We start from the raw sequence: 26,717 nt of genomic DNA on the forward strand, positions 1-26,717 counted from the left end.
GGAACTAGGCAGAAGGCTGAAGAACAGGACCTCAAGGGTGACGTTCTCAGGATTGCTGCCAGTGCTACGTGACAGAGATGGTAAGAATTGGAGGAGATGGCAGTTGAATGCGTGGCTGAGGAGTTGGTGCAGGAGGCAGGGTTTTAGATCTTTGGATCATTGGGATCTCTTCTGGGGAAGGTGGGACCTGTACAGATTGGATGGGTTGCACCTGAACTCGAGGGGGAGCAATATCCTTGCAGGTAGGTTTGCTAGCATGGTTCAGGAGGGTTTAAACTAATTTGCAAGGGGGATGGGACCCAGAGCGATACAGCAGTGAAAGAAGTGCATGGAGTAAAGCCAGATCTAACATATAGAGAGGCTTTGAAGAAAGAGAAGCAGAATAAACAGTGTAAAGACAGTAAGGTAGAAGGGCTGAAATGTGTGTACCTCAATGCAAGAAGCATCAGGAACAAAGGTGATGAACTGAGAGCTTGGATACATACATGGAATTATGATGTAGTGGCCATTACAGAGACTTGGTTGGCACCAGGGCAGGAAAGGATTCTCAATATTCCTGGATTTCAGTGCTTTAAAAGGGATAGAGAGGGTGGAAAAAGGGGAGGAGGGGTGGCATTACTGGTCAGGGATACTATTACAGCTACAGAAAGGGTAGGTAATGTAGCAGGATCCTCTTTTGAGTCAGTATGAGTGGAAGTCAGGAACAGGAAGGGGGCAGTTACTCTATTGGGGGTATTCTATAGTCCCCCAGTAGCAGCAGAGACACAGAGGAGTAGATTGGGAGGCAGATTTTGGAAAGGTGCAAAAATAACAGGTTTGTTATCATCCGTGACTTTAACTTCCCTAATATTGATTGGCACTTGATTAGTTCCAAGGGTTTAGATGGGGCAGAGTTTGTTAAGTGTGTCCAGGACGGATTCCTATCACAGCATGTGGACAGGCCGACTAGGGGGAATGCCATACTAGATCTAGTACTAGGTAATGAATCGGGTCAGGTCACAGATCTCTCAGTGGGTGAGCATCTGGGGGACAGTGACCACCGCTCCCTGGACTTTAGCATTATCATGGAAAAGGATAGAATCAGAGAGGACAGGAAAATTTTTAATTGGGGAAGGGCAAATTATGAGGCTATAAGGCTAGAACATGCAGGTGTGAATTGGGATGATGTTTTTGCAGGGAAATGTACTATGGACATGTGGTCGATGTTTAGAGATCTCTTGCAGGATGTTAGGGATAAATTTGTCCCAGTGAAGAAGATAGAGAATGGTAGGGTGAAGGAACCATAGGTGACAAGTGAGGTGGAGAATCTAGTCAGGTGGAAGAAGGCAGCATACATGAGGTTTATGAAGCAGGGATCAGATGGGTCTATTGAGGAATATAGGGAAGCAAGAAAGGAACTTAAGAAGGGGCTGAGAAGAGCAAGAAGGGGGCATGAGAAGGCCTTGGTGAGTAGGGTAAAGGAAAACCCCAAGGCATTCTTCAATTATGTGAAGAACAAAAGGATGACAGGAGTGAAGGTAGGACCGATTAGAGATAAAGGTGGGAAGATGTGCCTGAAGGCTGTAGAAGTGAGTGAGGTCCTCAATGAATACTTCTCTTCAGTATTCACCAATGAGAGGGAACTTGATGATGGTGAGGACAATATGTGTGAGGTTGATGTTCTTGAGCATGTTGATATTAAGGGAGAGGAGGTGTTGGAGTTGTTAAAATACATTAGGACAGATAAGTCCCCGGGTCCTGACGGAATATTCCCCAGGCTGCTCCACGAGGCGAGGGAAGAGATTGCTGAGCCTCTGGCTAGGATCTTTATGTCTTCGCTGTCCACGGGAATGGTACCGGAGGATTGGAGGGAGGCGAATGTTGTCCCCTTGTTCAAAAAAGGTAGTAGGGATAGTCCGGGTAATTATAGACCCGTCAGCCTTACGTCTGTGGTGGGAAAACTGTGGAAAAGATTCTTAGAGATAGAATCTCCGGGCATTTAGAGAATCAAGGTCTGATCAGGGACAGTCAGCATGGCTTTGTGAAGGGCAGATTGTGTCTAACAAGCCTGATGCAGTTCTTTGAGGAGGTGACCAGGCATATAGATGAGGGTAGTGCAGTGGATGTGATCTATATGGATTTTAGTAAGCCATTTGACAAGGTTCCACATGGTAGGCTTATTCAGAAAGTCAGAAGGCATGGGATCCAGGGAGGTTTGGCCAGGTGGATTCAGAATTGGCTTGCCTGCAGAAGGCAGAGGGTCATGGTGGAGAGAGTACATTCAGATTGGAGGATTGTGACTAGTGGTGTCCCACAAGGATCTGTTCTGAGACCTCTACTTTTAGTGATTTTTATTAACGACCTGGATGTGGGGGTAGAAGGATGGGTTGGCAAGTTTGCAGACGACACAAAGGTTGGTGGTGTTGTAGATAGTGTAGAAGATTGTCAAAGATTGCAGAGAGACATTGATAGGATGCAGAAGTGGGCTGAGAAGTGGCAGATGGAGTTCAACCCGGAGAAGTGCGAGGTGGTACACTTTGGAAGGACAAACTCCAAGGCAGAGTACAAAGTAAATGGCAGGATACTTGGTAGTGTGGAGGAGCAGAGGGATCTGGGAGTACATGTCCACAGATCTCTGAAAGTTGCCTCACAGGTGGATAGGGTAGTTAAGAAAGCTTATGGGGTGTTAGCTTTCATAAGTCGAGGGATAGAGTTTAAGAGTCGCGATATAATGATGCAGCTCTATAAAACTCTGGTTAGGCCACACTTGGAGTACTGTGTCCAGTTCTGGTCGCCTCACTATAGGAAGGATGTGGAAGCATTGGAAAGGGTACAGAGGAGATTTACCAGGATGCTGCCTGGTTTAGAGAGTATGCATTATGATCAGAGATTAAGGGAGCTAGGGCTTTATTCTTTGGAGAGAAGGAGGATGAGAGGAGACATGATAGAGGTGTACAAGATAATAAGAGGAATAGATAGAGTGGATAGCCAGCACCTCTTCCCCAGGGCACCACTGCTCAATACAAGAGGACATGGCTTTAAGGTAAGGGGTGGGAAGTTCAAGGGGGCTATTAGAGGAAGGTTTTTTACTCAGAGAGTGGTTGGTGCGTGGAATGCACTGCCTGAGTCAGTGGTGGAGGCAGATACACTAGTGAAGTTTAAAGGACTACTAGACAGGTATATGGAGTAATTTAAGGTGGGGGGTTATATGGGAGGCAGGGTTTGAGGGTCGGCACAACATTGTGGGCCGAAGGGCCTGTACTGTGCTGTACTATGCTATGTTCTTATTCTCTCTATCATCTCTAATTCTAAATATACTTCTGTTGTGTCACCCTTTAATACTGATGTGTATTCTGCTTGTTAGTATATTGCAAGCCTTTAGTTAGATCTTCTCCAATCAAATCACAAAGTTAAAATCACTTTTTTTTAAAACTTTAAAAGAACTAAACAGCAAAGAAATGCATATAAAGTCAAACCCATTAACACCTGGTGGTTCAGCCAAAATTAGTGAATACAAGACAGTGGGACTCAGAATTATACCCAACAATCAATATCTAAGACATGAAGGTGCCTGGTCAGAATTGACCCCAGTCCCATGAATACCACTCGGAGGCAGTCGTGAGAAGGAGCAGACAGGACCTATTCTGCTGACCAAGGTACATAGTTCTGAAGGACACATCTATGTTCCTGGGGCAACAGAAGGCATGTAAACAACCAACACGAGGGAAATCGTCCCTAATGTCACCCACACAGATTCAAAGATTCAGAAAACTTTATTGTCATTCTAACCGCACATCAGCTCTGCAGGGCAGAATGAGACAGCGTTTCCCAGGGGCAGTGCAATCATAACATAACAAGCGCAACACTAAATAATAAACATAACAATAAATAGTAAAACACAACAGCCACATGTCAGTTAAAATCAGTTATAATTGTCCAGTGCAAGATAAAAGTGTCCAAAGCAGAGTCAGGTAGAGCAGCTATTTAGCAGTCTGACAGCCTGTGGGAGGAAGCTGTTTAGTAGCCTTGTGGTTTTAGTTTTGATGTTCCTGTAACGTTTGCCAGATGGCAGAAGAACAAACAGTTCATGGAGAGGGTGTGAGGGGTCTTTAATGATGTACCGTGTCTTCTGGAGGCATCGAATCTGACACAGTTTGTTGCAGATGGGTTTGAACTGACATTGTACGAGACAAAGGAAATACTGATTATCAGAAGCTTGCAGTGTTATGATCAATAACGAAAGGCAAGAGGCAAACTCACAGTTTGGATTACTTGTTAATGCTAAGAACGTAATCGAGGTGATGAACACAACAATGTGAAGTCCAAATAGAGTCCATTTCCAAAACCCTGTCAAGTACAGAAATGTAATGATTAGAGATCTGATAATCTGAGAGGATTGGAAATTTTATCAAATTAATGATCTGTTCCTTACCTGTATTTTTCCAGAAACAGACTGGGTTTGTAACGGAGAACGGTAGAAACAAAATCAAAAACAGGAGAGGCACAGTCCAGGAAGCCGCCACTGCAAAAGGGTTCGAACCTGGAGCAAAGATCCCACGGTAATGGTCAGCAATTCACTCAGGAAATTAAACCAATGAGATGCAGGGATCCCATTCCAATACTGAAGCTCATGCTTCTTATACAGCTCGTGGGGATATAGAAGTTGCTTTAAAGACTGCAGGTGTACTCCATCTGCTTATCCTGAGAGGGTGATGGCGAGACCCCACTGAAACCTCTGCTGTTCTCACAGAGATGTGAGCTGGGAGTCTGCAAAACTAACACTGAAGTGTGTGCATGTGTCTGTGTCTGTCAGTGGACACTGAAATTGTTGTTATTTCACTGAGTATGCTACTATTCTGGTCAACATTTCAAAGTGATGGAGATCATGGTCACTGGGGCTACACGTTCACTAGCCCTGGGCAGACCGGTGTGAGACACTCACAAAGCTCTCCTGGTCTCCATCCTTACAGACCGACCTTCCTTTCATTTTCACAGTCCTTCAGCCCTTCTTTGCGAAAGAAAGTTAATTTCTAACCTCCCATTCTGATGCAAGGTCATTGACTGAATCACTAGTTCAGGCACTCTCTCTGCAGAAGCTGCCAGCCCTCCGAGCATTTCAAGCATTTTTTTATGAGTCAGTTGAAGACGTGGTCTGGGGGGAGTGGAGGGAAGAAGCTTCAACAGTTACTGGTGGGGGAGGTTGGGAGCTGGTTAGCAACGAACAACTGCAGACATACAAGTTCAAATCTGCACGTGGTCCAGCTCCTCTACAGGAGTGTTGAGCACTGAGCACAACATCACCTGCTGGGATGCGAGGCTGACTGATTTCTGCAGCACCCAGTCCAATTTCTACTGTGGAGATCCCCACTTTTTACTCTGGGGAAAGTAAAGATTCATGATTCAAGTTTATTTGTCATGCGTACATCAAAACAGACAGTGAAATTTGCAGTTTGCGTTCACAAACAACAGGCCTGAGTATGTGCTCGGGGCGATCTGGAAGCGTCACCACATATTCCAGCACCAACAGTGCAAACTCACAATTCTCGGCAAAACACAGAACACAACAAGCAACAAAACAACAACAGCAAAAACAGGACCCATTTCTCCATCCCACTCACACACACATCCCAGGATAGGCCTCCAGCCTCCAGCAGATTCAGATCCGGCCTGCAGACACAGGGCTCCGGCCTCCCAAGCAGACTTGCAGAGATTCGCAGAATCACCTTCGGCCAATAGGCCTTGAATTCCAGACTTCTGATTCAACCCTGGGGTCTTGATCCTTAGGATCAATCCCAAGATAAGCTTATCACTGAACACTAAGCCTTGAACTCTGGGCTTATTGGAGACGAGACGGCAAAAAGGAGCCCTTGAACACCGGTCTCACTGATTTGCAAACCCAGGTGGTTGTTGGAGTTCATTCCTCCTGCATGCATGGATCTCTGACCTTGGATCCTGCCGATAACACACTGACCCGAATGACGGGTTCCTCAATCACTCTCCACTGGCCAGACATCCAACATCTGGCCACAGATATCCCATGTCAGTGTGGCTGGCCTTCGAACGCAGAATGGAGACTCTGCCTGGCCCCAAATTTCCCCACATCCCTGTTGCTGAACAACATAAGTGCTTACTAATTTATTAAAAAACACGAACAGAACAGCACCCAAAATTGCCGTAGGCTCGGGTGACCCAGTCCCTGGTGCCCCAAGCATCAGCAATAGCTTCGGTCTGTCCATCACTCCCTGTTACTGTCTTGAGACCTTCCATCACATCATCCTCTCACTGTTCAAACTCGAAGGACGTAATCTCTGCTCGTAACTTAAATCCTTAGTAATCTACAAACCTCATTTCCAGAAAAGTTGGGATATTTTCCAAAATGCAATAAAAACAAAAATCTGTGATATGTTAACTCACGTGAACCTTTATTTAACTGACAAAAGTACAAAGAAAAGATTTTCAATAGTTTTACTTACCAACTTAATTGTATTTTGTAAACACACAAACTTAGAATTTGATGGCTGCAACACACTCAACAAAAGTTGGAACAGAGGCATGTTTACCGTTGTGTTATATCACCTTTACTTTTAATAACACTTTTTAATCGTTTTGGAACTGAGGATGCTAATTGTAGTAGGTTTGCAATTGGAAATTTTGTCCATTCTTGCTTGATAAAAGACTTCAGCTGCTCGTGGTCCGTGGTCTCCGTTGTCTGATTCTCCTCTTCATGATGCGCCATACATTTTCAATAGGAGATAGATCTGGACTGGCAGCAGGCCAGTCAACCACATGCACTCTGCGTCTACAAAGCCATGCTGTGTAGCCCGTGCAGAATGTGGTTTGGCATTGTCCTGCTGAAATAAGAATGGACATCTTGGGAAGAGACGTCGCCTTGGTGGCAACATATGTCTCTCTAAAATCCTAATATACGCCTCAGAGTCAATGATACCTTCACATACATGCAATTCACCCATGCCTTGGGCACTGATGCACCCCCATACCATCACAGATGCTGGCTTTTGCACCCTTCGCTGATAACAATCTGGATGGTCATCTTCATCTTTGGCACGGAGAACTCGACGCCCGTTTTTTTCTGAAAACTAGCTGAAATGTGGACTCATCTGACCACAGCACACGGTTCCACAGTCTTTCGGTCCATTTGAGATGAGCTTGGGCCCAGAGAACTCGCCGACGTTTCTGCATAGAGTTGATGTATGGCTTCCTCCTTGCATAATACAGTTTCAAGTTGCATTTCTGGATGTAGCGACGGACTGTGTTGAGTGACACACATCAAAGTTGCTGGTGAACGCAGCAGGCCAAGCAGCATCTGTAGGAAGAGGTGCAGTCGACGTTTCAGGCCAAGACCCTTCGTCAGGACTAACTGAAGGAAGAGTGAGTAAGGGATTTGAAAGTTGGAGGGGGAGGGGGAGATCCAAAATGATAGGAGAAGACAGGAGGGGGAGGGATAGAGCCAAGAGTTGGACAGGTGATAGGCAAAAGGGGATACGAGAGGATCATGGGACAGGAGGTCCGGGAAGAAAGACAAGGGGGGGGGGGACCCAGAGGATGGGCAAGAGGTATATTCAGAGGGACAGAGGGAGAAAAAGGAGAGTGAGAGAAAGAATGTGTGCATAAAAATAAGTAACAGATGGGGTACGAGGGGGAGGTGGGGCCTTAGCGGAAGTTAGAGAAGTCGATGTTCATGCCATCAGGTTGGAGGCTACCCAGACGGAATATAAGGTGTTATTCCTCCAACCTGAGTGTGGCTTCATTTTTACAGTAGAGGAGGCCGTGGATAGACATGTCAGAATGGGAATGGGATGTGGAATTAAAATATGTGGCTACTGGGAGATCCTTCTTTCTCTGGCGGACAGAGTGTAGATGTTCAGCAAAGCGGTCTCCCAGTCTGCGTCGGGTCTCGCCAATAAATAAAAAGCCACATCGGGAGCACCGGACGCAGTATATCACCCCAGTCGACTCACAGGTGAAGTGTTGCCTCACCTGGAAGGACTGTTTGGGGCCCTGAATGGTGGTAAGGGGGGAAGTGTAAGGGCATGTGTGGCACTTGTTCCGCTTACACGGTAAGTGCCAGGAGGGAGATCAGTGGGGAGGGATGGGGGGGACGAATGGACAAGGGAGTTGTGTAGGGAGTGATCCCTGCGGAATGCAGAGGGGGGGGAGGGAAAGATGTACTTAGTGGTGGGATCCCGTTGGAGGTGGCGGAGGTTACGTTGAATAATATGTTGGACCCGGAGGCTGGTGGGGTGGTAGGTGAGGACCAGGGGAACCCTATTCCTAGTGGAGTGGCGGGAGGATGGAGTGAGAGCAGAGTGACGTGAAATGGGGGAGATGCGTTTAAGAGCAGAGTTGATAGTGGAGGAAGGGAAGCCCCTTTCTTTAAAAAAGGAAGACATCTCCTTCGTCCTAGAATGAAAAGCCTCATCCTGAGAGCAGATGCGGCGGAGACAGAGGAATTGCGAGAAGGGGATGGCGTTTTTGCAAGAGACAGGGTGAGAAGAGGAATAGTCCAGATAGCTGTGAGAGTCAGTCGGCTTATAGTAGACATCAGTGGATAAGCTGTCTCCAGAGACAGAGACAGAAAGGTCTAGAAAGAGGAGGGAGGTGTCGGAAATGGACCAGGTAAACTTGAGGGCAGGGTGAAAGTTGGAGGCAAAGTTAATAAAGTCAATGAGTTCTGCATGCGTGCAGGAAGCAGCGCCAATGCAGTCGTCGATGTAGCGAAGGAAAAGTGGGGGACAGATACCAGAAAAGGCACGGAACATAGATTGTTCCACAAACCCAACAAAAAGGCAGGCATAGCTAGGACCCATACGGGTGCCCATAGCTGCACCTTTAGTTTGGAGGAAGTGGGAGGAGCCAAAGGAGAAATTATTAAGAGTAAGGACTAATTCCACTAGACGGAGCAGAGTGGTGGTAGAGGGGAACTGATTAGGTCTGGAATCCAAAAAGAAGCGTAGAGCTTTGAGACCTTCCTGATGGGGGATGGAAGTATATAAGGACTGGACATCCATAGTGAAAATAAAGCAGTGGGGGCCAGGGAACTTAAAATCATTGAAAAGTTTAAGAGCATGAGAAGTGTCACAAACATAGGTCGGAAGGGATTGAACAAGGGGTGATAAAACAGTGTCGAGGTATGCAGAAATGAGTTCGGTGGGGCAGGAGCAAGCTGAGACAATAGGTCGGCCAGGACAGGCAGGTTTGTGGATCTTGGGTAGGAGGTAGAAACGGGAAGTGCGGGGTGTGGGAACTATAAGGTTGGTAGCAGTGGATGGGAGATCCCCTGAGCAGATAAAGTCGGTGATGGAGTGGTCCTCCCACTTCCTCCAAACTAAAGGTGTAGCTATGGGCACCCATATGGGTCCTAGCTATGCCTGCCTTTTTGTTGGCTTTGTGGAACAATCTATGTTCCGTGCCTATTCTGGTATCTGTCCCCCACTTTTCCTTCGCTACATCGACGACTGCATTGGCGCTGCTTCCTGCACGCATGCAGATCTCATTGTCTTTATTAACTTTGCCTCCAACTTTCACCCTGCCCTCAAGTTTACCTGGTCCATTTCCGACACCTCCCTCCCCTTTCTAGATCTTTCTGTCTCTGTCTCTGGAGACAGCTTATCCACTGATGTCTACTATAAGCCGACTGACTCTCACAGCTATCTGGACTATTCCTCTTCTCACCCTGTCTCTTGCAAAAACACCATCCCCTTCTCGCAATTCCTCCGTCCCCGCCGCATCTGCTCTCAGGATGAGGCTTTTCATTCTAGGACGAGGGAGATGTCTTCCTTTTTTAAAGAAAGAGGCTTCCCTTCCTCCACTATCAACTCTGCTCTTAAACGCATATCCCCCATTTCACGTACATCTGCTCTCACTCCAACCTCCCGCCACCCCACTAGGAATAGGGTTCCCCTGGTCCTCACCTACCACCTCACCAGCCTCCGGGTCCAACATATTATTCTCCGTAACTTCCGCCACCTCCAACGGGATCCCACCACTAAGCACATCTTTCCCTCCCCCCCTCTCTCTGCATTCCGCAGGGATCGCTCCCTACACAACTCCCTTGTCCATTCGTCCACCCCCATCCCTCCCCACTGATCTCCCTCCTGGCACTTATCCGTGTAAGCGGAACAAGTGCTACACATGCCCTTACACTTCCTCCCTTACCACCATTCAGGGCCCCAAACAGTCCTTCCAGGTGAGGCAACACTTCACCTGTGAGTCGACTGGGGTGATATACTGTGTCCGGTGCTCCCAATGTGGCCTTTTATATATTGGCGAGACCCGACGCAGACTGGGAGACCACTTTGCTGAACATCTACGCTCTGTCCGCCAGAGAAAGCAGGATCTCCCAGTAGCCACACATTTTAATTCCACATCCCATTCCCATTCTGACATGTCTATCCACGGCCTCCTCTACTGTAAAGATGAAGCCACACTCAGGTTGGAGGAATAACACCTTATATTCCGTCTGGGTAGCCTCCAACCTGATGGCATGAACATCGACTTCTCTAACTTCCGCTAGGCCCCACCTCCCCTCGTACCCCATCTGTTACTTATTTTTATGCACACATTCTTTCTCTCACTCTCCTTTTTTTCCCTCTGTCCCTCTGAATATACCTCTTGCCCATCCTCTGGGTCCCCCCGCCCTTGTCTTTCTTCCCGGACCTCCTGTCCCATGATCCTCTCGTATCCCCTTTTGCCTATCACCTGTCCAGCTCTTGGCTCTATCCCTCCCCCTCCTGTCTTCTCCTATCATTTTGGATCTCCCCCTCCCCCTCCAACTTTCAAATCCCTTACTCACTCTTCCTTCAGTTAGTCCTGACGAAGGGTCTCGGCCTGAAACGTCGACTGCACCTCTTCCTACAGATGCTGCTTGGCCTGCTGCGTTCACCAGCAACTTTGATGTGTGTTGCTTGAATCTCCACATCTGCAGAATTCCTGTTGTTTGTGTTGAGTGACAATGGTTTTCCGAAGTACTCCCGAGCCCAAGTGGATATAATTGTCACAGTAGCATGACGGTTTCTTAGGCAGTGCCGCCTGAGGGCTCAAAGATCACGCGCATTCAACAGTGGTTTCCAACCTTGCCCTTTCTGCACTGAGATATCTCTGAATTCTCTGGATCTTTTCACAATATTATGTACTGTAGATGTTGAAAGACCTAAATTCTCTGCAATTTTGCGTTGAGAAATGTTCCTTTTGAACTGACTAACAATTCTCTCATGAATTTTGGCACAAAGGGGTGAGCCACGACCCATCCTTGCTTGCAAAGACTGAGCCTTTGATGGACGCTACTTTTATTCCCAGTCATGATACCTCACCTGCTACCAATTAGCCTGCTTAATGTGGAGTCTTCCAAACTGGTGTTACTTGAATATTCTGTGCACTTTTCAATCTTGTTTTAACTCTGTCCCAACTTTTGTTGAGTGTGTTGCAGCCATCAAATTCTAAATTTGTGTATATTTACAAAATACAATTAAGTTGGTCAGTAAAACTATTGAAAATCATTTCTTTGTACTTTTGTCAGTTAAATAAAGGTTCACATGAATTAACATATCACAGATTTTTGTTTTTATTGCATTTTGGAAAATATCCCAACTTTTCTGGAAATGGGGTTTGTACATTGATGTCACACAGAGGTCAAAATGTATCTTCCTAGCCTGGGGCCCAGTGTTGCTGTCAGTTCTCCAGCTGTGATCTCACTGGGACTTTGTCTGGCAGTGGTACAACCTGTAACCCCGGTGCTCCAGTGGTACAACCTGTACCCCCAGCGCTCCAGTGGCACAACCCCTCCCCCCCCCCCGGTGCTCCAGTGGTACAACCCCTCCCCCCCCCGGTGCTCCAGTGGCACAACCCGTACCCCCATGAGCTGCTTTGATGATCCCCTATAGCTGTTTTGGACGCTTTAGTGATCAGTTAATTCCCACCCCTCAGGGGTTATTGGATTGATATTTACCATTAGAATCCACTCTGCTCAATCCTTTCTAAGTCTAATGTGAATGCCAATGATTAAATATACTTTGCTGAACACCTCCGCTCCATCCACCAAAAGTAGAACTTCCCGGTGGCCAAACATTTTAATTCCAATTCCCATTCCTGTTCTGATACGTTAGTCCATGGCTTCCTCTTGTGCCTAGATAGATTCACCCCAGGGTGAAGGAGCAACACGTTTCATTCCGTCTGGGTAGCCTCCAACCTAATGGCATGCATATCTATTTCTCCTTCCAATAATTACCCCCCTCCCCTCTTCTTCTATTCCACACTCTGGCCTCTTACACTTCTCACCAGCCAGTTATCTCCGCCCGGGTCCCCTTCTTCTTTCTCCCTCATTTCCAGCCTTTTATCTTTCCTACCCACCTGGCATCACCAATCACCTTCTAGCTGTCCTCCTTCCCCTCATCCCACCTTTTTATTCTGGCGTCTTCCCGCTTCCCTCCCAGTCCCGAAGAAGCGCCTCGGCTCGAAACATCGACTATCTATTCATTTCCGTAGATACTGCCAGCCCTGCTGAGTTCCTCCAGCATTTTGTATCTGTTGATTTGGATTTCCAGCATCTGCAGAATCTCTCATGTTAATGACATCCATTTGCCATAGTTTTGAACATTTGTCTGGTCTAATCATCTCTCTCTATTTGCTTTAATATTGCCATTCATCGCGCTTACGACATCACATTTCTCTGTGCCAATGGTGAACTTGGTGGTGCAACTTTTATCATAGATAGGAGTAGTAAACCTGAACGTATTTCGGTAGATCGCCTTTGTTATGTACTCCTGGGATTCCTTTTTGCTGTGGACTGTCACTTTAAGGCACAAGAAAGAACTGAGACTAACTTTTGGATTTCTGCTGAGAGAGAGAGGGGCATCGTCTGCCTCTCAGCTCATGTTTACACTTTTACAAGGACACTGACTACTGCTGTCAGCTTCTGGGTTGCCATCGAAAGTGAGAGAGGTGGAGTTATTTGATGGGCAATCGATGTTATAGTTTCTCTGCAGCGTGTTTACTTTTTACAAGGACAGTTACAGACACAGAGAAACACATGCTCAAAGTCAAGATGGTTTCGATCAAAGAAAGACATCAGTGAGTGAGGTCCTGGTTTAAACTTTCAGTAGCCCGAAAGGGGTGAGTTGAGATAGATCCTGAGTATTGATAAACGACTCTCACAAGTTTTCTGCAACTAGGACAAGTTCGCAGGAAGAGGGGAGGGGAAGGTTTGAAACAGAAGAAACCTAGTGACAAAGAGATCACTGTTTGGACTCTCTCTCTAAGTAGCCCATGAGGGTGAGTTTGATTCCACTCAAATACGAGAGTGTGATTGTCACGTAGTTAATCCACAGGAGTGGGTTTGCTGGTGAGGGGAGTAACTTTGTGAATACCATTTGTGTGTTACCCTTGTTTGGGTGTGCTAGTTCACTGAAGAAAGGCACTTGTGTGGCAAATCACTGTTGGAGTTATTTCATATGTCGTGGAACTGGTTAAGTGACTACCACTCTTGTGTGTTTGGGGTTACCTTGTGTGGAAACTACCTGTGTTTGATAATCCTTGCCTGGGTGGGTAGTTTTACCGCTTGAAGACGGTACATCAGTGATAGACTACTGTTGGTGATAATCCATACCAGGATTCTGTTTGAGTATCCTGTGGCCACCACTTTGGGATGACCCGTAGCTGAATTTGGGTGTGGTACCAATTGTGTTGAAAGGATATTCGTTGAGGATCACTGTCGGTGATATTTCGTGTGTGGAGTGGAAGAACATTGGAGATTAAACCTACTACTATTGTTATTTTGTATTGCTGTAGTGAAATCTGGGGAATATCAACGTAATTGCCTTCTCTCGACATTTACCCTGGATTATAAATATCTCTCTCCATCACTACTCAACTCAATACCACAAACTGAACTGAAGTTTACCCATCACAGTGAGACGGTATCCATTTACCCCTAGGCTTGAAGAAGCTTGGTTTCTATATTTCCACACTTATATACATATAATCTTTGCTAACCTGCTTAATATATCTGAATTTATATTATTGTATTGCGTAGTTACTAATAAATAGTATTAGTTAATAGCAATACCAGACTCCAAAGTGTTTTCTATTTCTGCTGGTTCTTTAACCCGTCACGGGGTATGTGACACCTTCAACCGGCCCACCAAGATTTGGAGTATTCCGCTGCCACGCCCCTGGTGTCAGGATCTGACCATGAGCGTGTTAACACAACTCTGGACGAGCCCGAGGAATATAAGGGGTGGAAACACATGCATAATTCACAACCAACGACATTGAGTTGAGGGTTAACCTTAAAAGGTTGGTCCGACATTTTATTTCACGTGCTTTATGTTCTGTGTGGTTAAACATAAAGGAGTTGTTACGGAAAATGCCTGTCGTTTTATTTACGAAAACATACATTTACGATCTATAGGGCTTTTAGAGGTAATTTAGCATTCATTTGAAAGACGAGTTGTGAGTTTTTCCCCCCAAAGATTCTCTATGACAACCCTATACAACAATTCATCTCTGTGACAGGAGAACACATCGTAGTACAATAGTCTCTGTTTAATTATTTTGTACAATATTATTGCACATTATTGAACATTGGTACATTATTGTATATATTATTATTCTGTATTTTATTATTAGTTAAGTCTTCACACTTTTTTTTAAAAAATGTTGCTGCTGTAACTAAAGAATTTCCCACTCGAGATCACTAAAGAATGATTATTATTACAACACCTCACTCCAATCCAGTTGGTGGCGATATCGCACCTTTAAGTTGCACTATTAACCCACACAAACTGGTGTCCAACCGTCGTTAAACAAGATACAGACAGACACAAACTGGTGACGCAGTGTTTGGAATGAGGTTTCCACCCTGCTCTGGAGAAAGTTTGACTTTATCATTACTGTATCGTTCGCCTTTTGCAGCAGCGATTTCCGCTTTGTGTGCCTGGTGCTGAAGATAATCCGTCAGCACTGGTGAATAATTGTTGTAAACAAACGGCATATTCCCTGTTACAGCGCTCAGAACTGTGGTCACCGAGAAAGCTACTCGGGACTATTACAGCGACGTACCGGAACTTGGACATTTGTGGAGTGGAGTAAAAGGGAGGTGGGGACAGTGTTGTAGTTGTTTACATTTGGTCGGTTGGGGCTTGATCAGGGGATTTCACAACTGATACTCCCTATTTATAGTGTATAATGTGGGACGGGCCATGAACCTTTGAACGCATCCCGCACTGTTGGTTTCTCCTAATGATCAACACATCCTATTTCCTTATGCACCCAACCCCCACCCCCGAAGAGTCTGCTATCACGCAGTTGCTTTCCCTTCTTCCCCACCTGTCAGACACGCACTCAACCCACCGTCCCTCCTCCCTTTGCTTTTACATCAGATTGCTGTCCTATCCCAGACTCCTGTCATTGTCTGCACCCGTCATGGCCTACCTGCCCATAAACCATGTCACACCTGGCTGCACCGGTCACTTACCAGCTCATGACCCTGCCTCCCTCCCGCTCACCTCTTTATAACTGGTAATCTCCCCTTTACACTCTCAGTCTTGAAAGAGGGTCACAACCAGTGTAAGTCGTTGTGATAGGTACGGTAACAAACTTTAAAAGACAGCTGCATGGAGAGGGAAGGTTAGAAGATGGTGGACTAGCTCGGATGAGGCATTTAGTTTGGTGTGAACTAGTTGAACTGAGGGGCCTACTTCCATTGGATCGATAATTCAAATCGTTAACCATCATGTTGGCTCTGCAGATGCTGCTTGCCCCACACGGTTCCTCCAGTAACACACACAAGATGCTGGAGGAACTCAGGAGGTCAGAAGCATCTATGGAAATGAATAAACAGTTGACGTTGCGGGCTGAGACTCTTCTTCAGGTCTGGAAATAATCATAGTCTTAGTTATACTTTATTGATCCCGGGGAAAATTGGTTTTCGTTACAGTTGCACCATAAATAATAAATAGTAATAAAACCATAAATAGTTAAATAGTAATATGTAAATTATGCCAGGAAATAAGTCCAGGACCAGCCTATCCGCTCAGGGTGTCTGACCCTCCAAGGGAGGAGTTGTAAAGTTTGATGGCCACAGGCAGGAATGACTTCCTATGACGCTCAGTGCTGCATCTCGGTGGAATGAGTCTCTGGGTGAATGTACTCCTATGCCCAACCAGTACATTATGTAGTGGATGGGAGACATTGTCCAAGATGGCATGCAACTTAGACAGCATCCTCTTTTCAGACACCACCGTCAGAGAGTCCAGTTCCATCCCCACAACATCACTGGCCTTACGAATGAGTTTGTTGATTCTGTTGGTGTCTGCTACCCTCAGCTTGCTGCCCCAGCACACAACAGCAAACGTGATAGCACTGGCCACCACAGACTCATAGAACATCCTCAGCATCGTCCGGCAGATGTTAAAGGACCTCAGTCTCCTTAGGAAATAGAGACGGCTCTATCCCTTCTTGTAGACAGCCTCAGTGTTCTTTGACCAGTCCAGTTTATTGTCAATTCATATCCCCAGGTATTTGTAATCCTCCACCATGTCCACACTGACCCCCTGGATGGAAACAGGGGTCACCGGTACCTTAGCTCTCCTCAGGTCTACCACTAGCTCCTTAGTCTTTTTCACATTAAGCTGCAGATAATTCTGCTCACACCATGTGACAAAGTTTCCTACTGTAGCCCTGTACTCAGCTTCATCTCCCTTGCTGATGCATCCAACTATGGCAGAGTCATCCGAAAACTTCTGAAGATGACAAGACTCTGTGCAGTAGTTGAAGTCCGCGGTGTACATGATGAAGAGAAAGGGAGACAAGACAGTCCCCTGCGGAGCCCTAGTGCTGCTGACCACTCTGTCGGACACACAGTGTTGCTGACCACTCTGTCGGACACACAGTGTTGCTGACCACTCTGTCGGACACACAGTGTTGCAAGCACACGTACTGTGGTCTGCCAGTCAGGTAATCAAGAATCCATAATACCAGGGAAGCATCCACCTGCATCGCTGTCAGCTTCTCCCCCAGCAGAGCAGGGCGGATGGTGTTGAACGCACTGGAGAAGTAAAAAAACATGACCCTCACAGTGCTCGCTGGCTTGTCCAGGTGGGCGTAGACATGGTTCAGTAGGTAGACGATGGCATCTTCGACTCCTAGTCGGGGCTGGTAGGTGAACTGGAGGGGATCTAAGTGTGGCCTGACCATAGACCGGAGCAGCTCCAGAACAAGTCTCTCCAGGGACTTCATGATGTGGGAGGTCAATGCCACCGGTCTATAGTCATTGAGGCCGCTGGGGCGCGGCGTCTTCAGCACAGGGACGAGGCAGGATGTCTTCCACAGTACAGGAACCCTCCGGAGCCTCAGGCTCAGGTTGAAGACATGGCGAAGTACTCCACATAGCTGAGGGGCACAGGCTTTGAGCACCCTGGTACTGACACCATCCGGTCCTGCAGCCTTGCTTGGGTTGAGACGTTTCAGCTGTCTTCTCATCTGTTCAGCTGTGAAGCCCACCATGGTGGTTTTGTGTGGGGGTGGGGTATAGTCATCAGAGCAGGGTGGGGGACTGTGAGGAGGGGTAGGAGGGGAGAGTGGAATATGTGTTGGTTGGGGGCCGACAACAGATGGCTCATGCGGGGGATGGGCAGGGGCCACAATGTCAAATCTGTTAAAGAACAGGTTAAATTCGTTGGCCCTGTCCACACTGCCTTCAGCTCCTCTGTTGCTAGTTTTCCGGAACCCAGTGATGGTCCTTATCCCCCTTCAGACCTCTCTCATGTTGTTCTGCTCGAGTTTCCACTCAAGCTTCCTCCTGTACCTGTCTTTAGCCTCCCTGATCCTGGCTTTCAGGTCCCGCTGTATTGCCCTCAGCTCCTCCCTATTTCCATCTCTAAATGCCCTCTAAACAGCCAAGGACCCTGTTTCTTTCCTAGTCAAACTCACCCATCAGCTACTTTTCATGCAGGGCCTTAAGAACATAGAAAGAAAGCCAGACAAAAAGCTCAAGCAGGGTGTTGTAAAGGGAAAAAGAGGCCATGAAAAATTCTTTGAAAAGAGGATTAAGGAAAATCCAAAGGCATTTTATAAATTTATTAAAATAAAGAGGTTAGTGAGGGAGAGAATAGGAGGGAATTTATGCCTGGAGCCAGAGGATATAAGCAAGGTACTAAATGAGTAGTCTCCAACCTGGTGGCATGAATATCGATTTCTCATTCTGGTAACTTTTTCTGACCCCATCCCCTCTTCTATTCCCCACTCTGGCCTTTTACCTCTTCTCACCTGCCTGTCACTTCCTCCTGGGTCCCCTCCTCTTTCCCTTTCTCTATTGGTCCACTCTTATCAGATTCCTTCTTCTCCAATCCTTTATCTTTCCCACCCACCTGGCTCCACCTATCACTGGCCTCCTTCCCCTCCACACCCCAACCTTTCCAGACCTGAAGAAGTGTTTTGGCCCGAAACATCAACTGTTTATTTATTTCCATAGATGCTGCCTGGCTTGCTGAGTTCCTCCAGCATTTTGTGTGTGTTGGTTTGGATTTCCAGCATCTGCAGACTGTCTTGTGATAATGACATCCATTTGCCGTAGTTCTGAACATTTGCCTGGTCTAATCCTCTCTCTTTCTGCTTTAATATCGCCATTCACAGCGCTTATAGCATCACATTTCTCTGTGCCAATGGTGAGCTTGGTGGTGCACCTTTTTATTCCAACACCTGAGTCAATCTGACAGAAAGTTGCAGTGCCAACACGGGTCCTTGCCCTTGTCTGACACCATTAACCTCACCTTGTCAACGTAAGCACCTGAAAATGACCTCCACTGGCTGTGGGGTCAAAGGCTGCAGGTGCCGGTAGTCCAGGTAAAGTGACTCACAATTACCGACTGAGATAGTCATTCCATTCTCATAATCCTGCAGACAACTGTGATTATTTTCATTGAAATAAAAATCATTTTGTGCACCTACCTTCAATGCGAATCCAGCAAATGAGGGCAATGAAGATTGCCACAAGAGACGCAACGTCACAGATAAACAGGCCCAGCAACCAACTTTCGTGGTTCTTCAGAACTACAAGGAAACAATCAAGAACAATCAGAATGTGAGATCCACGCAAATGATTTAACACAGGAATCAGCAGTGAAAGTGTTCCAGATAATAGGGATGGCATCCAGGTTTGGTCAGACTGTTGCATGTCCGCATTCCCTAAACAAGAGGCAACCTGGCCAGATCAGTGTTCCCTCTAATTTGTAATGGCCAGTGCATGCAAAAATCTTGTGTTGTGCAATTTTTTCCCCAGTGACAACATGTGCACTGAATAACTTCTTCAAAAAAAACAGTATAAATAAGCCAGTTCTAAAATCTGCAGACAAATTATCGCAAAGTCCATGTTGTCAACACCGTCTGCATCAGAAACCGGAAAAGGAAATGTGATTGCGGGTGATCGTGAAATATACTTAACGAGGTAGAGGGCAACAATCTTTTGTGTGCAGTTTAAATTCCTTTGTGCACAAGTAGCAAATGATTTGTGCACAAGCACCTTAGAGGGAACACTGGACCGCATGATGTGACACAGTGTGTGGAATTGGAATTGGCCCAGCAAGCTCATTGACACTTGCAGCAAGTGGAGAATCTGTACAGACAAAACATACTACTGGGAATCAGCTTGTGTAATCTCATTATCCGCTGCCTGTGGATATGAAAAAGACATTTGCTGGAATCCAGTGCCAAGAAGAGGAGGAACGAGCTCACTATGAATCAGCTGTGCTGTTTATCCCAATAATTTTGTTTTGCAAGAATAACCCTCCCTAGCTACTGCACTGAAGTTACACTGTTTTAAGTGTGAAATCTTTTCCGGTGCCAAGAACTGGAACATTACTGCAGTCAGATGCTCAGAGGAAATAGCAGGTGTTCTGGCCCAGAATGTAAATATGGTGCAGGCTAAACTATCCAAATGCAGGGACACTTCATGTAGAAAGAGTAAAAGTTGCCCAAAGGGTCCAGAGGTAACTGGTCAGCCACATATACGGATGCATCACCACACATCTCTCCTTCACTTGGTTCTTTGTTCAACTCATTCAGTTGTTGGTCCAGCATTTGTCGATTCTCATCATGTGCCCCAGAAAGTGATGCTGTTACCTTTTGCTTTGCTCCCATCCCATATTCCAGTCCACTTCAAATCCCCCTTCTGGAAAAGATTCCCTCTCCGATCCCTTCCCATGATCTTTTCAAGTTTCCAGCCACACATTGAAATGCTAAATAACACCCTCTGAAAGCTTCTGAATTTCCAGCTTCTGTTGAAATGGTTTCTCTCTCAGCCTGGTAGAGAAAAAAATACAAAAGCCGAATACTTGTTAAATGCTGAGACATTGAAAGTTGAGGGTGTCCAACGGGACTGGGATCTCATTGCACTCAAATCACCGAAAGCTAACAGGTAGGTAGAGCCAGCAATTAGAAAGGCAAACAGCACATTGTCCTTTATTACAAGAAAAAAAAATCAGTTCAGGAGTGGAGATACCTTACTCCGATTGTAGAGATCTATTACGTATAATGAGCTGCATCGGGAATATTGTAAACACAAGAGGTTCTGCAGATGCTGAAAACCCAGAGCAAGTGCTGGAAGACCTCAGCAGGTCAGGCAGTATCTATTAAAACGAATAAACAGCCAAGACCAGTTCTGATGAAAGATCTCGACCCAAAGTTCGACTGTTTATTCCTCTCCATCAATGCAGCCTGACCTGCTGAGCTCCTTCAGCATTTCTCTGTGTGTTGCTCAAGGTTTCATTTCTCTGATGAAGGAAGGACACACTTGTCCTAAAACAAGAGTGAACAAGACTTCATCAGATTCATTGCTGGGAGGGTTTATCATTCAGACGGTAATGCTTCCCCTGGCCACAGAGCTGCAAAGTAAGCAGTCACAGTATTAAGATATGGGGCAACACAATTAGCACTGAAAGAAAGAACTGTCTCAATCAGAGGGTAGTGAACTTGTGGAATTCTCTACCAAAGGCAAACGTGGAGACACGTCATGGAATAAAGTATATAGTGTTACATGCTCAAGGAGATCTGTTTTTTTTTGTGAGAATGCTGTAATGGTCTTTTGGAGGTCACCTGATGTGATTTTCCCGCCGATGTGAGGTCACGTGATGACATGTGCCCCCGTGACTATATAAGGGTTGACCCAGGTGACACAGTGGGTTTTTGAGTTTGTAGATTTCCAGGTAGAAAGTGTTGTGCCTCTGTTTCTGTTGCGTGTTTGTTTTTGTGACGCAGTTTCATTTTTAAAACGGAAGGTGCATTCTCTTACAAGATATTGTATTTGAACTGGAAATTTGTGGCTGGAAGTGCCAATTTACTCAATTCCGACAGTTTTGAAGGGAGAGTGAAGAATTCATCAAAGTGAAGGATCGAGAGAAGTCAGCATCGGTTGGCAGTTTAATAAAAGATCGACCTTATTGAGTCTTCGTTGAAGAGAACCTGCATTGAGATAACTCTTGCAATAGCGCAATGAGTTCATGCACAAAGGCTCTCTCTCTCTAAAAGGAATTTAAGGTCAGTTGATTTAAACTGTTTATTTTCGGCATCGGGAATCCTGCGGACAGAACCGGCAGTAAAGGTGCATCGGTGAAGAAATCGTTCTCCAGAGAAGTCTCTCCCAATTGAATGTGTAAAACTGTTGGACTTTTGAAGTTGTCGCTTTAAGAACTATATCTGACTGTATCGCTTTAAGAACTGTTTTCGCATTTAACGCTTTAAGAACCGGAGCCGAGTGGAGTTGATGAACGGCTGCGTACCTGTTTAACCTCCGGTTAAAGTTTTCCTTTGTTTTTTTTTCCCTTATCGTTTATATGTGTTTAATAAATGTTTGGTTATTTTTTTATAAAACCTGTCTCAATTAATATTCATTGTTGCCGGTTACGTAACAATAGTAAATATCTTAACTAAATTTCTTGGTTTAACAACTGGTGAAGAGGCTCTCAAAGTTAACATGACCAGAGACTTGCAGCACAAACGTCTTAAAAATAAATTTAATGTTTACTCCCCCAATAAACGATACTAAACACAGATGGGAGTCATTTGGCAGAATTCCGAATTCTTGAATGAAGGTGGAACAACAATATTTGGAACCAAGGATTGTTTATGATCTGGGCAGAAAATGGAAGCAGGTGGTGAAAGACACAAGATTCAAAGATATTCCAAAGTTTAAAAAAAATAGCAAGGACTCAAGGGAAATTAGTACAAGACCTGAGGGAGCCAAGCCTATCCCACATACACACACATTCCACAACAATCAGGATGAGGTACCTTTCTGTCACTCTTTACCAACTGAACCGACTCAACACTGGAAGAAAATTCCACATGATTTGTCAAACACAAATGATTTGGGACTCACTCTTTTCCAAAGTGCCCCTCTGGAGTTGGGTCAGAGCTGACTTGTGCGTCATTCCAGCTGTTGTGTGTCACCACAGAGGACCATTTCACATCTGGCCAAAAGTGAACAACAGTATCCCACAGATCCCAGGGACTGTCGGGAACAATGCCTGGTCACCTTTCTTTGCTGTCTTGCTTGTGTTAGCAGTGGAACACTGAAGAGTACGGCACACAGGAACGGGCCCTTCAGTTCAAAATGCAGGTGTCTACCATGATGGGGATGTAAATTAATCCCACCTGTCTACATCCCTCCATTCCCTCTCTGTTCACGTCCCTGTCTAAATACCTCTCAGAATTAATCAAAGTTTACTTAGAGAAGCCTGTGTGTTTATACCTTAAATGCTAATTAGCTAACGATAGGTACCTTTGTCAGGTTCCAAATTCCAGCAGAGCTGAAGAACACCATCAAGAAGAAAGACTGAAGAAATCATCAGTTCTATGATCGACAGAGTTATAACTGCGATGTCCTCAGAGGGAAAGCCTGCAAGTAAAATAGATTTAAACCATGCAACTGGACACTGCAGAACTGACTGCAAAGGCTGCTGATTGTGGCATTGAATAAATTGTTGCCCTTAACTCCTGCAGGAAGGTGAATGTGTTAACCTCTGCTCAGCCTCATGCCCTGTGATTTCAGAATCTACACACACACACAATCCCTCTGAGGTGGGTTGGCAAGATACTGAATTGTAATATCAGCCAGGAGCATACAATTGATAAGATCCATTCATCTGCCTCGTGGGTCTCCTGTCTAATTTCACCACTGGCTGCTCTGTTGGGTGTCAGTGTGGCCAGATGGGATTAGCACAGTTGGGTGCCTGTTGGTCAGCATGGACATGTTAGGCCAAATGGCCTGTTTCCATTCTGAACATCTCTACATCTATAACTGGAGTCAGATGTTGACTCAACACTGAATTTAAATACTTTCATACTTTGTCACCCAATTCCTCCCATTTCTTTTGTCGGGAGAAGGTCTGGTTGACTGCCACGATGTGGTTAATGGCACGTTAAAGAAGAGAAAGCCACTTCCTGAAGGGAAGGCTGACTGCAGTCAGGTCCTTGTACATCATGGACATAGGCACTAACTACTGTTACTGTTTTTGCCCCCCCAGTGAGTACAAGGAACTTACAATTTCACAACAGTTTTCACCATCTAACCATACAGCAGCAGTTGTGGATGCTTTAGAGAGAGTGCAGAGGAGATTCACCAGGATGCTGGATTAAATAGCATGTCATATGATGTTAAGTAAAATGAATAGGGCTTTTCTCTTTGGAGCAAAGGAGGACGAGAGGTGACCTGATAGATTTGTACAAGATGTTAAGAGGCATAGATCAAGTGGACAGTCAGAGACTTTCCCTCAGGGCAGAAATGGCTAATGGGGGGGGGCATAATTTTAATGAGATTGGAGGGAAGTAGAGGGGGCATGTTAGAGGTAAGATTTTTTTTAATACAGAGGGTGCAGAGTACATGGTACTCTGAGTCCCTGAGTCCCTGATGTACCTGCCAAAGGTAGCGATTCAGGCAGGTACATCAGGGACATTTAAGAGACCCTTTAGGTAGGCACATAGATGATAGAAAAGGGAAGTGTCAGATTGTAGGCTAAAAAGGTTTTTAGGCACAAAATTGTGGGCTGAAGGGCCTGTGCTGTGATGTATTGTTCTATGTTTTTGGACTCAGCCAGTGAAATGCAGCCACTGCAGTAGAGAATGAGGCATCCAATTTGTAGTGATCCAGGCTGCCTGTTTTATTTCAAAATTCTCTTTATTATCTTTAGTGTTACGTATTCTACTAATTGTGTCAGTATTTTCTGTGTGCAGTGCACCATTGTCTCTTTTGGAGGATACACGCTTCAATCTTTCTAAGGCTTTTCAGAGTCAGGGTCAAGTTGTTTTGTGGCATAATACTTTCTGCGGCACTGCTCCTTGAAGATGTCTTTGATACTATGGAGGCTACAGGACCTGTGATGGAGTTGATTAATCTTACACTTTCCATAGTTTCTTTCAATCTTGCGCAGTAGGTACCCCCCCACTTCCCCCTCCCCCCCCCCCCACTATACCAGACGTTGATGCTAAGGGCCGGAGACGTTTACACAGTACGGTATTTGTAACCTGAAACAGAGAGCGAGTTTGAAAAGCTGGTGGGAGCAGAGGATGTTGGGAATGGTGAGGGTGGAGCATCGTGAAAGGGGTGTGGGACAGATAACAGAGAAGAAGCATGGTGGGGGTGGGGGGTTGTTGGCATAGGTGCTGACACCAGGCAAGGTCATTTGATTCTAAATAATTCTTTTACTGATCAATACAGAAAGTCTCTCTGGTACTTCCTGCTCCCTCCCCTTCCCCTCCCCTTTTTCCCAACCAGGGTGGCTCCCGCTCTGCCCTCTTCCCACCCACAGTCCACAATCGAGACCCAAATCAGAATCAGGTTTGTTATCACTCAGGTGTCATGAATTGCCTTTTTTTTTGCGGCAGCAGTACAGTGCAATGCATAAAATTACTACCATACTGTGAAAAGTCCTGTACCTCTTTCCTGACGGTAGTGGAACAAGGAGATAAAGGAGCAGGTGATACAGATCATCAACAAAGCTTCGTGTACAATGCTCCCGGTAAATATTAGCTTCTGTACTACGCAGTGATACAACCAGACAGGACTTTCTTGATGCTGCTCCTGTGGAAAGTTGTTAGAATCGGGGCACATCTCAACTGTTGATGCTACTGTACCTCCTTGACTAACGAGCACCTTAGATCGTCCATCATGGAACTTTGTGCTCTTCACTCTCTCCACAGCAGTGCAAAGAAGGCATACAAGACCGTGGCTTTATAAAACAACCTATTAGGGTGTAATGCTCGACTATGAGTGGATGTACACATTCTAGCTTTTCAGACGACACAAAACCTGGAGATGTCTTGAACTGTGAAGGGGCTAATACATTTCAATGAGATAGAGACAGTCTGCTGGAATGGGCAGGTAGGTGCAAAAGAAATTTAATGTCAGGAAATGCTCTATGCTCCATTTCTGGTAGGAAGAAGAGGTCGCTACGTACACCAGAGCATGCAGCTCTAAATGGGGCACCACAATCTCACTGTCACCATAATGCAATGACAATTAAGTTCTGTTCTACTCTAAAGAGAAAGATCCGGGATATCCTAACAAAGGTTGTTGAAAGTGGCTAAGCAAATTGAGGAAGTGTCTAAAATCATGCAGTTACTGGTCTCTATAATTTGAGTGTAAGGTGAGGAATGTTACAAGGGATGTTAATAAAAGACACAGTCTTGGTACCAGACTTTAATAACAACTGTGTATGAATGTTTTGGAGGAGGTGCAGAATAAATTGTGGAATGACTTGAGTAAGCGGGCAGATGGTAGAAGCTGTGTTTATTCGACTTGGAACAGAGGAAGTTGCAAGAGGATCTGAAAGGAAATTTAAAACGTGAAGAGTAAAACAGCAGATGGAAAGGGTCATGAGTTAGAAGAGAAATAATTGACAAGAGAAGCAAAGCTCGCTAGAGCCTGCACTGAATTTGGTTCAGACGGAAGCGGATTCAACTGTAGTGTTCAAAGGGGAGCCATTAAAGTGTATGAAAGAAAAGAATTTGCAGGGCTATGGATAAAGGGCAGGGGAATGGAATAAATAAATTGCTCTGACAAAAAGCCAATACAGAGCTGATGGACATGATGGCCTCCTGCTGCACTGTCACCTTTCTGTGATCCTTAATTCTCTACTGCTGTAGTAATCAGCACAGGGTGCATTCTAAATCCCACCACTCCCAGCTAACCACAAGGTTTAGACTCAAAACGTCATACATAAATTAAACTCACCGAGAACAGTCAGGGTGTAGTCTGACTGGATGGAGCTGACAGGATTGGTTGCCACACAAGTGTATATTCCACAGTCACGTCTTGAAGCCTTCATGATTACAAGAGTCCTATTACCGTCTGTCAGCTGGTAAGGCTGGGAGATTTCCCCTCCATCTTTCCACCATTGATACTGATGAGGATCTCCACTGACGTTACAGATGAGCTGGATGGTGGAACCACGACCGTGGGAAGTGGAGTTGGACAATATCAGAGCTTCAACCAGCCTCCCTGAAAGGAAAAAAAAGATGTTGATTAATGAACTGCAATCACTTCCACAAATCTCACTCTGACTTTGGACCAAATATGTTTGAATGAAAGGATTTGATTTCATGCAACAGGTTTGTACTGCCAAGGAGTTCACACCCGGTGTCCTCGTAAAGCATAGAAAGTACAAACAAGAGAAAATCTGCAGATGCTGGAAATCGAAGCAACACACAGAAGTGCTGGAGGAACTCCGTAG

General features: G+C 45.6%; 1 protein-coding gene across 2 annotated transcripts in view; it reads right to left on the reverse strand.

The window, feature by feature from the left end:
* LOC134346681 (uncharacterized) overlaps positions 1–26,717 on the reverse strand; it is a 91,092-nt gene that overhangs the window by 22,893 nt on the left and 41,482 nt on the right. The window contains exons 3-7 of one of the 2 annotated variants that reach the window (XM_063048188.1): positions 26,219–26,485; positions 22,769–22,885; positions 18,943–19,044; positions 4,412–4,519; positions 4,240–4,326 (exon numbers count right to left, since the gene is read on the reverse strand). In XM_063048188.1, the coding sequence (XP_062904258.1) occupies positions 4,240–4,326; positions 4,412–4,519; positions 18,943–19,044; positions 22,769–22,885; positions 26,219–26,485 (681 nt within the window). Of the gene's footprint in view, positions 1–3,692; positions 4,327–4,411; positions 4,520–18,942; positions 19,045–22,768; positions 22,886–26,218; positions 26,486–26,717 lie in introns of those variants that run through there. The other variant, XM_063048187.1, reaches the window with a different exon arrangement.

The sequence above is a fragment of the Mobula hypostoma genome, chromosome 5, assembly GCF_963921235.1.
Source record: "Mobula hypostoma chromosome 5, sMobHyp1.1, whole genome shotgun sequence".
In the NCBI taxonomy this organism is placed as follows: Eukaryota; Metazoa; Chordata; class Chondrichthyes; order Myliobatiformes; family Myliobatidae; genus Mobula; species Mobula hypostoma.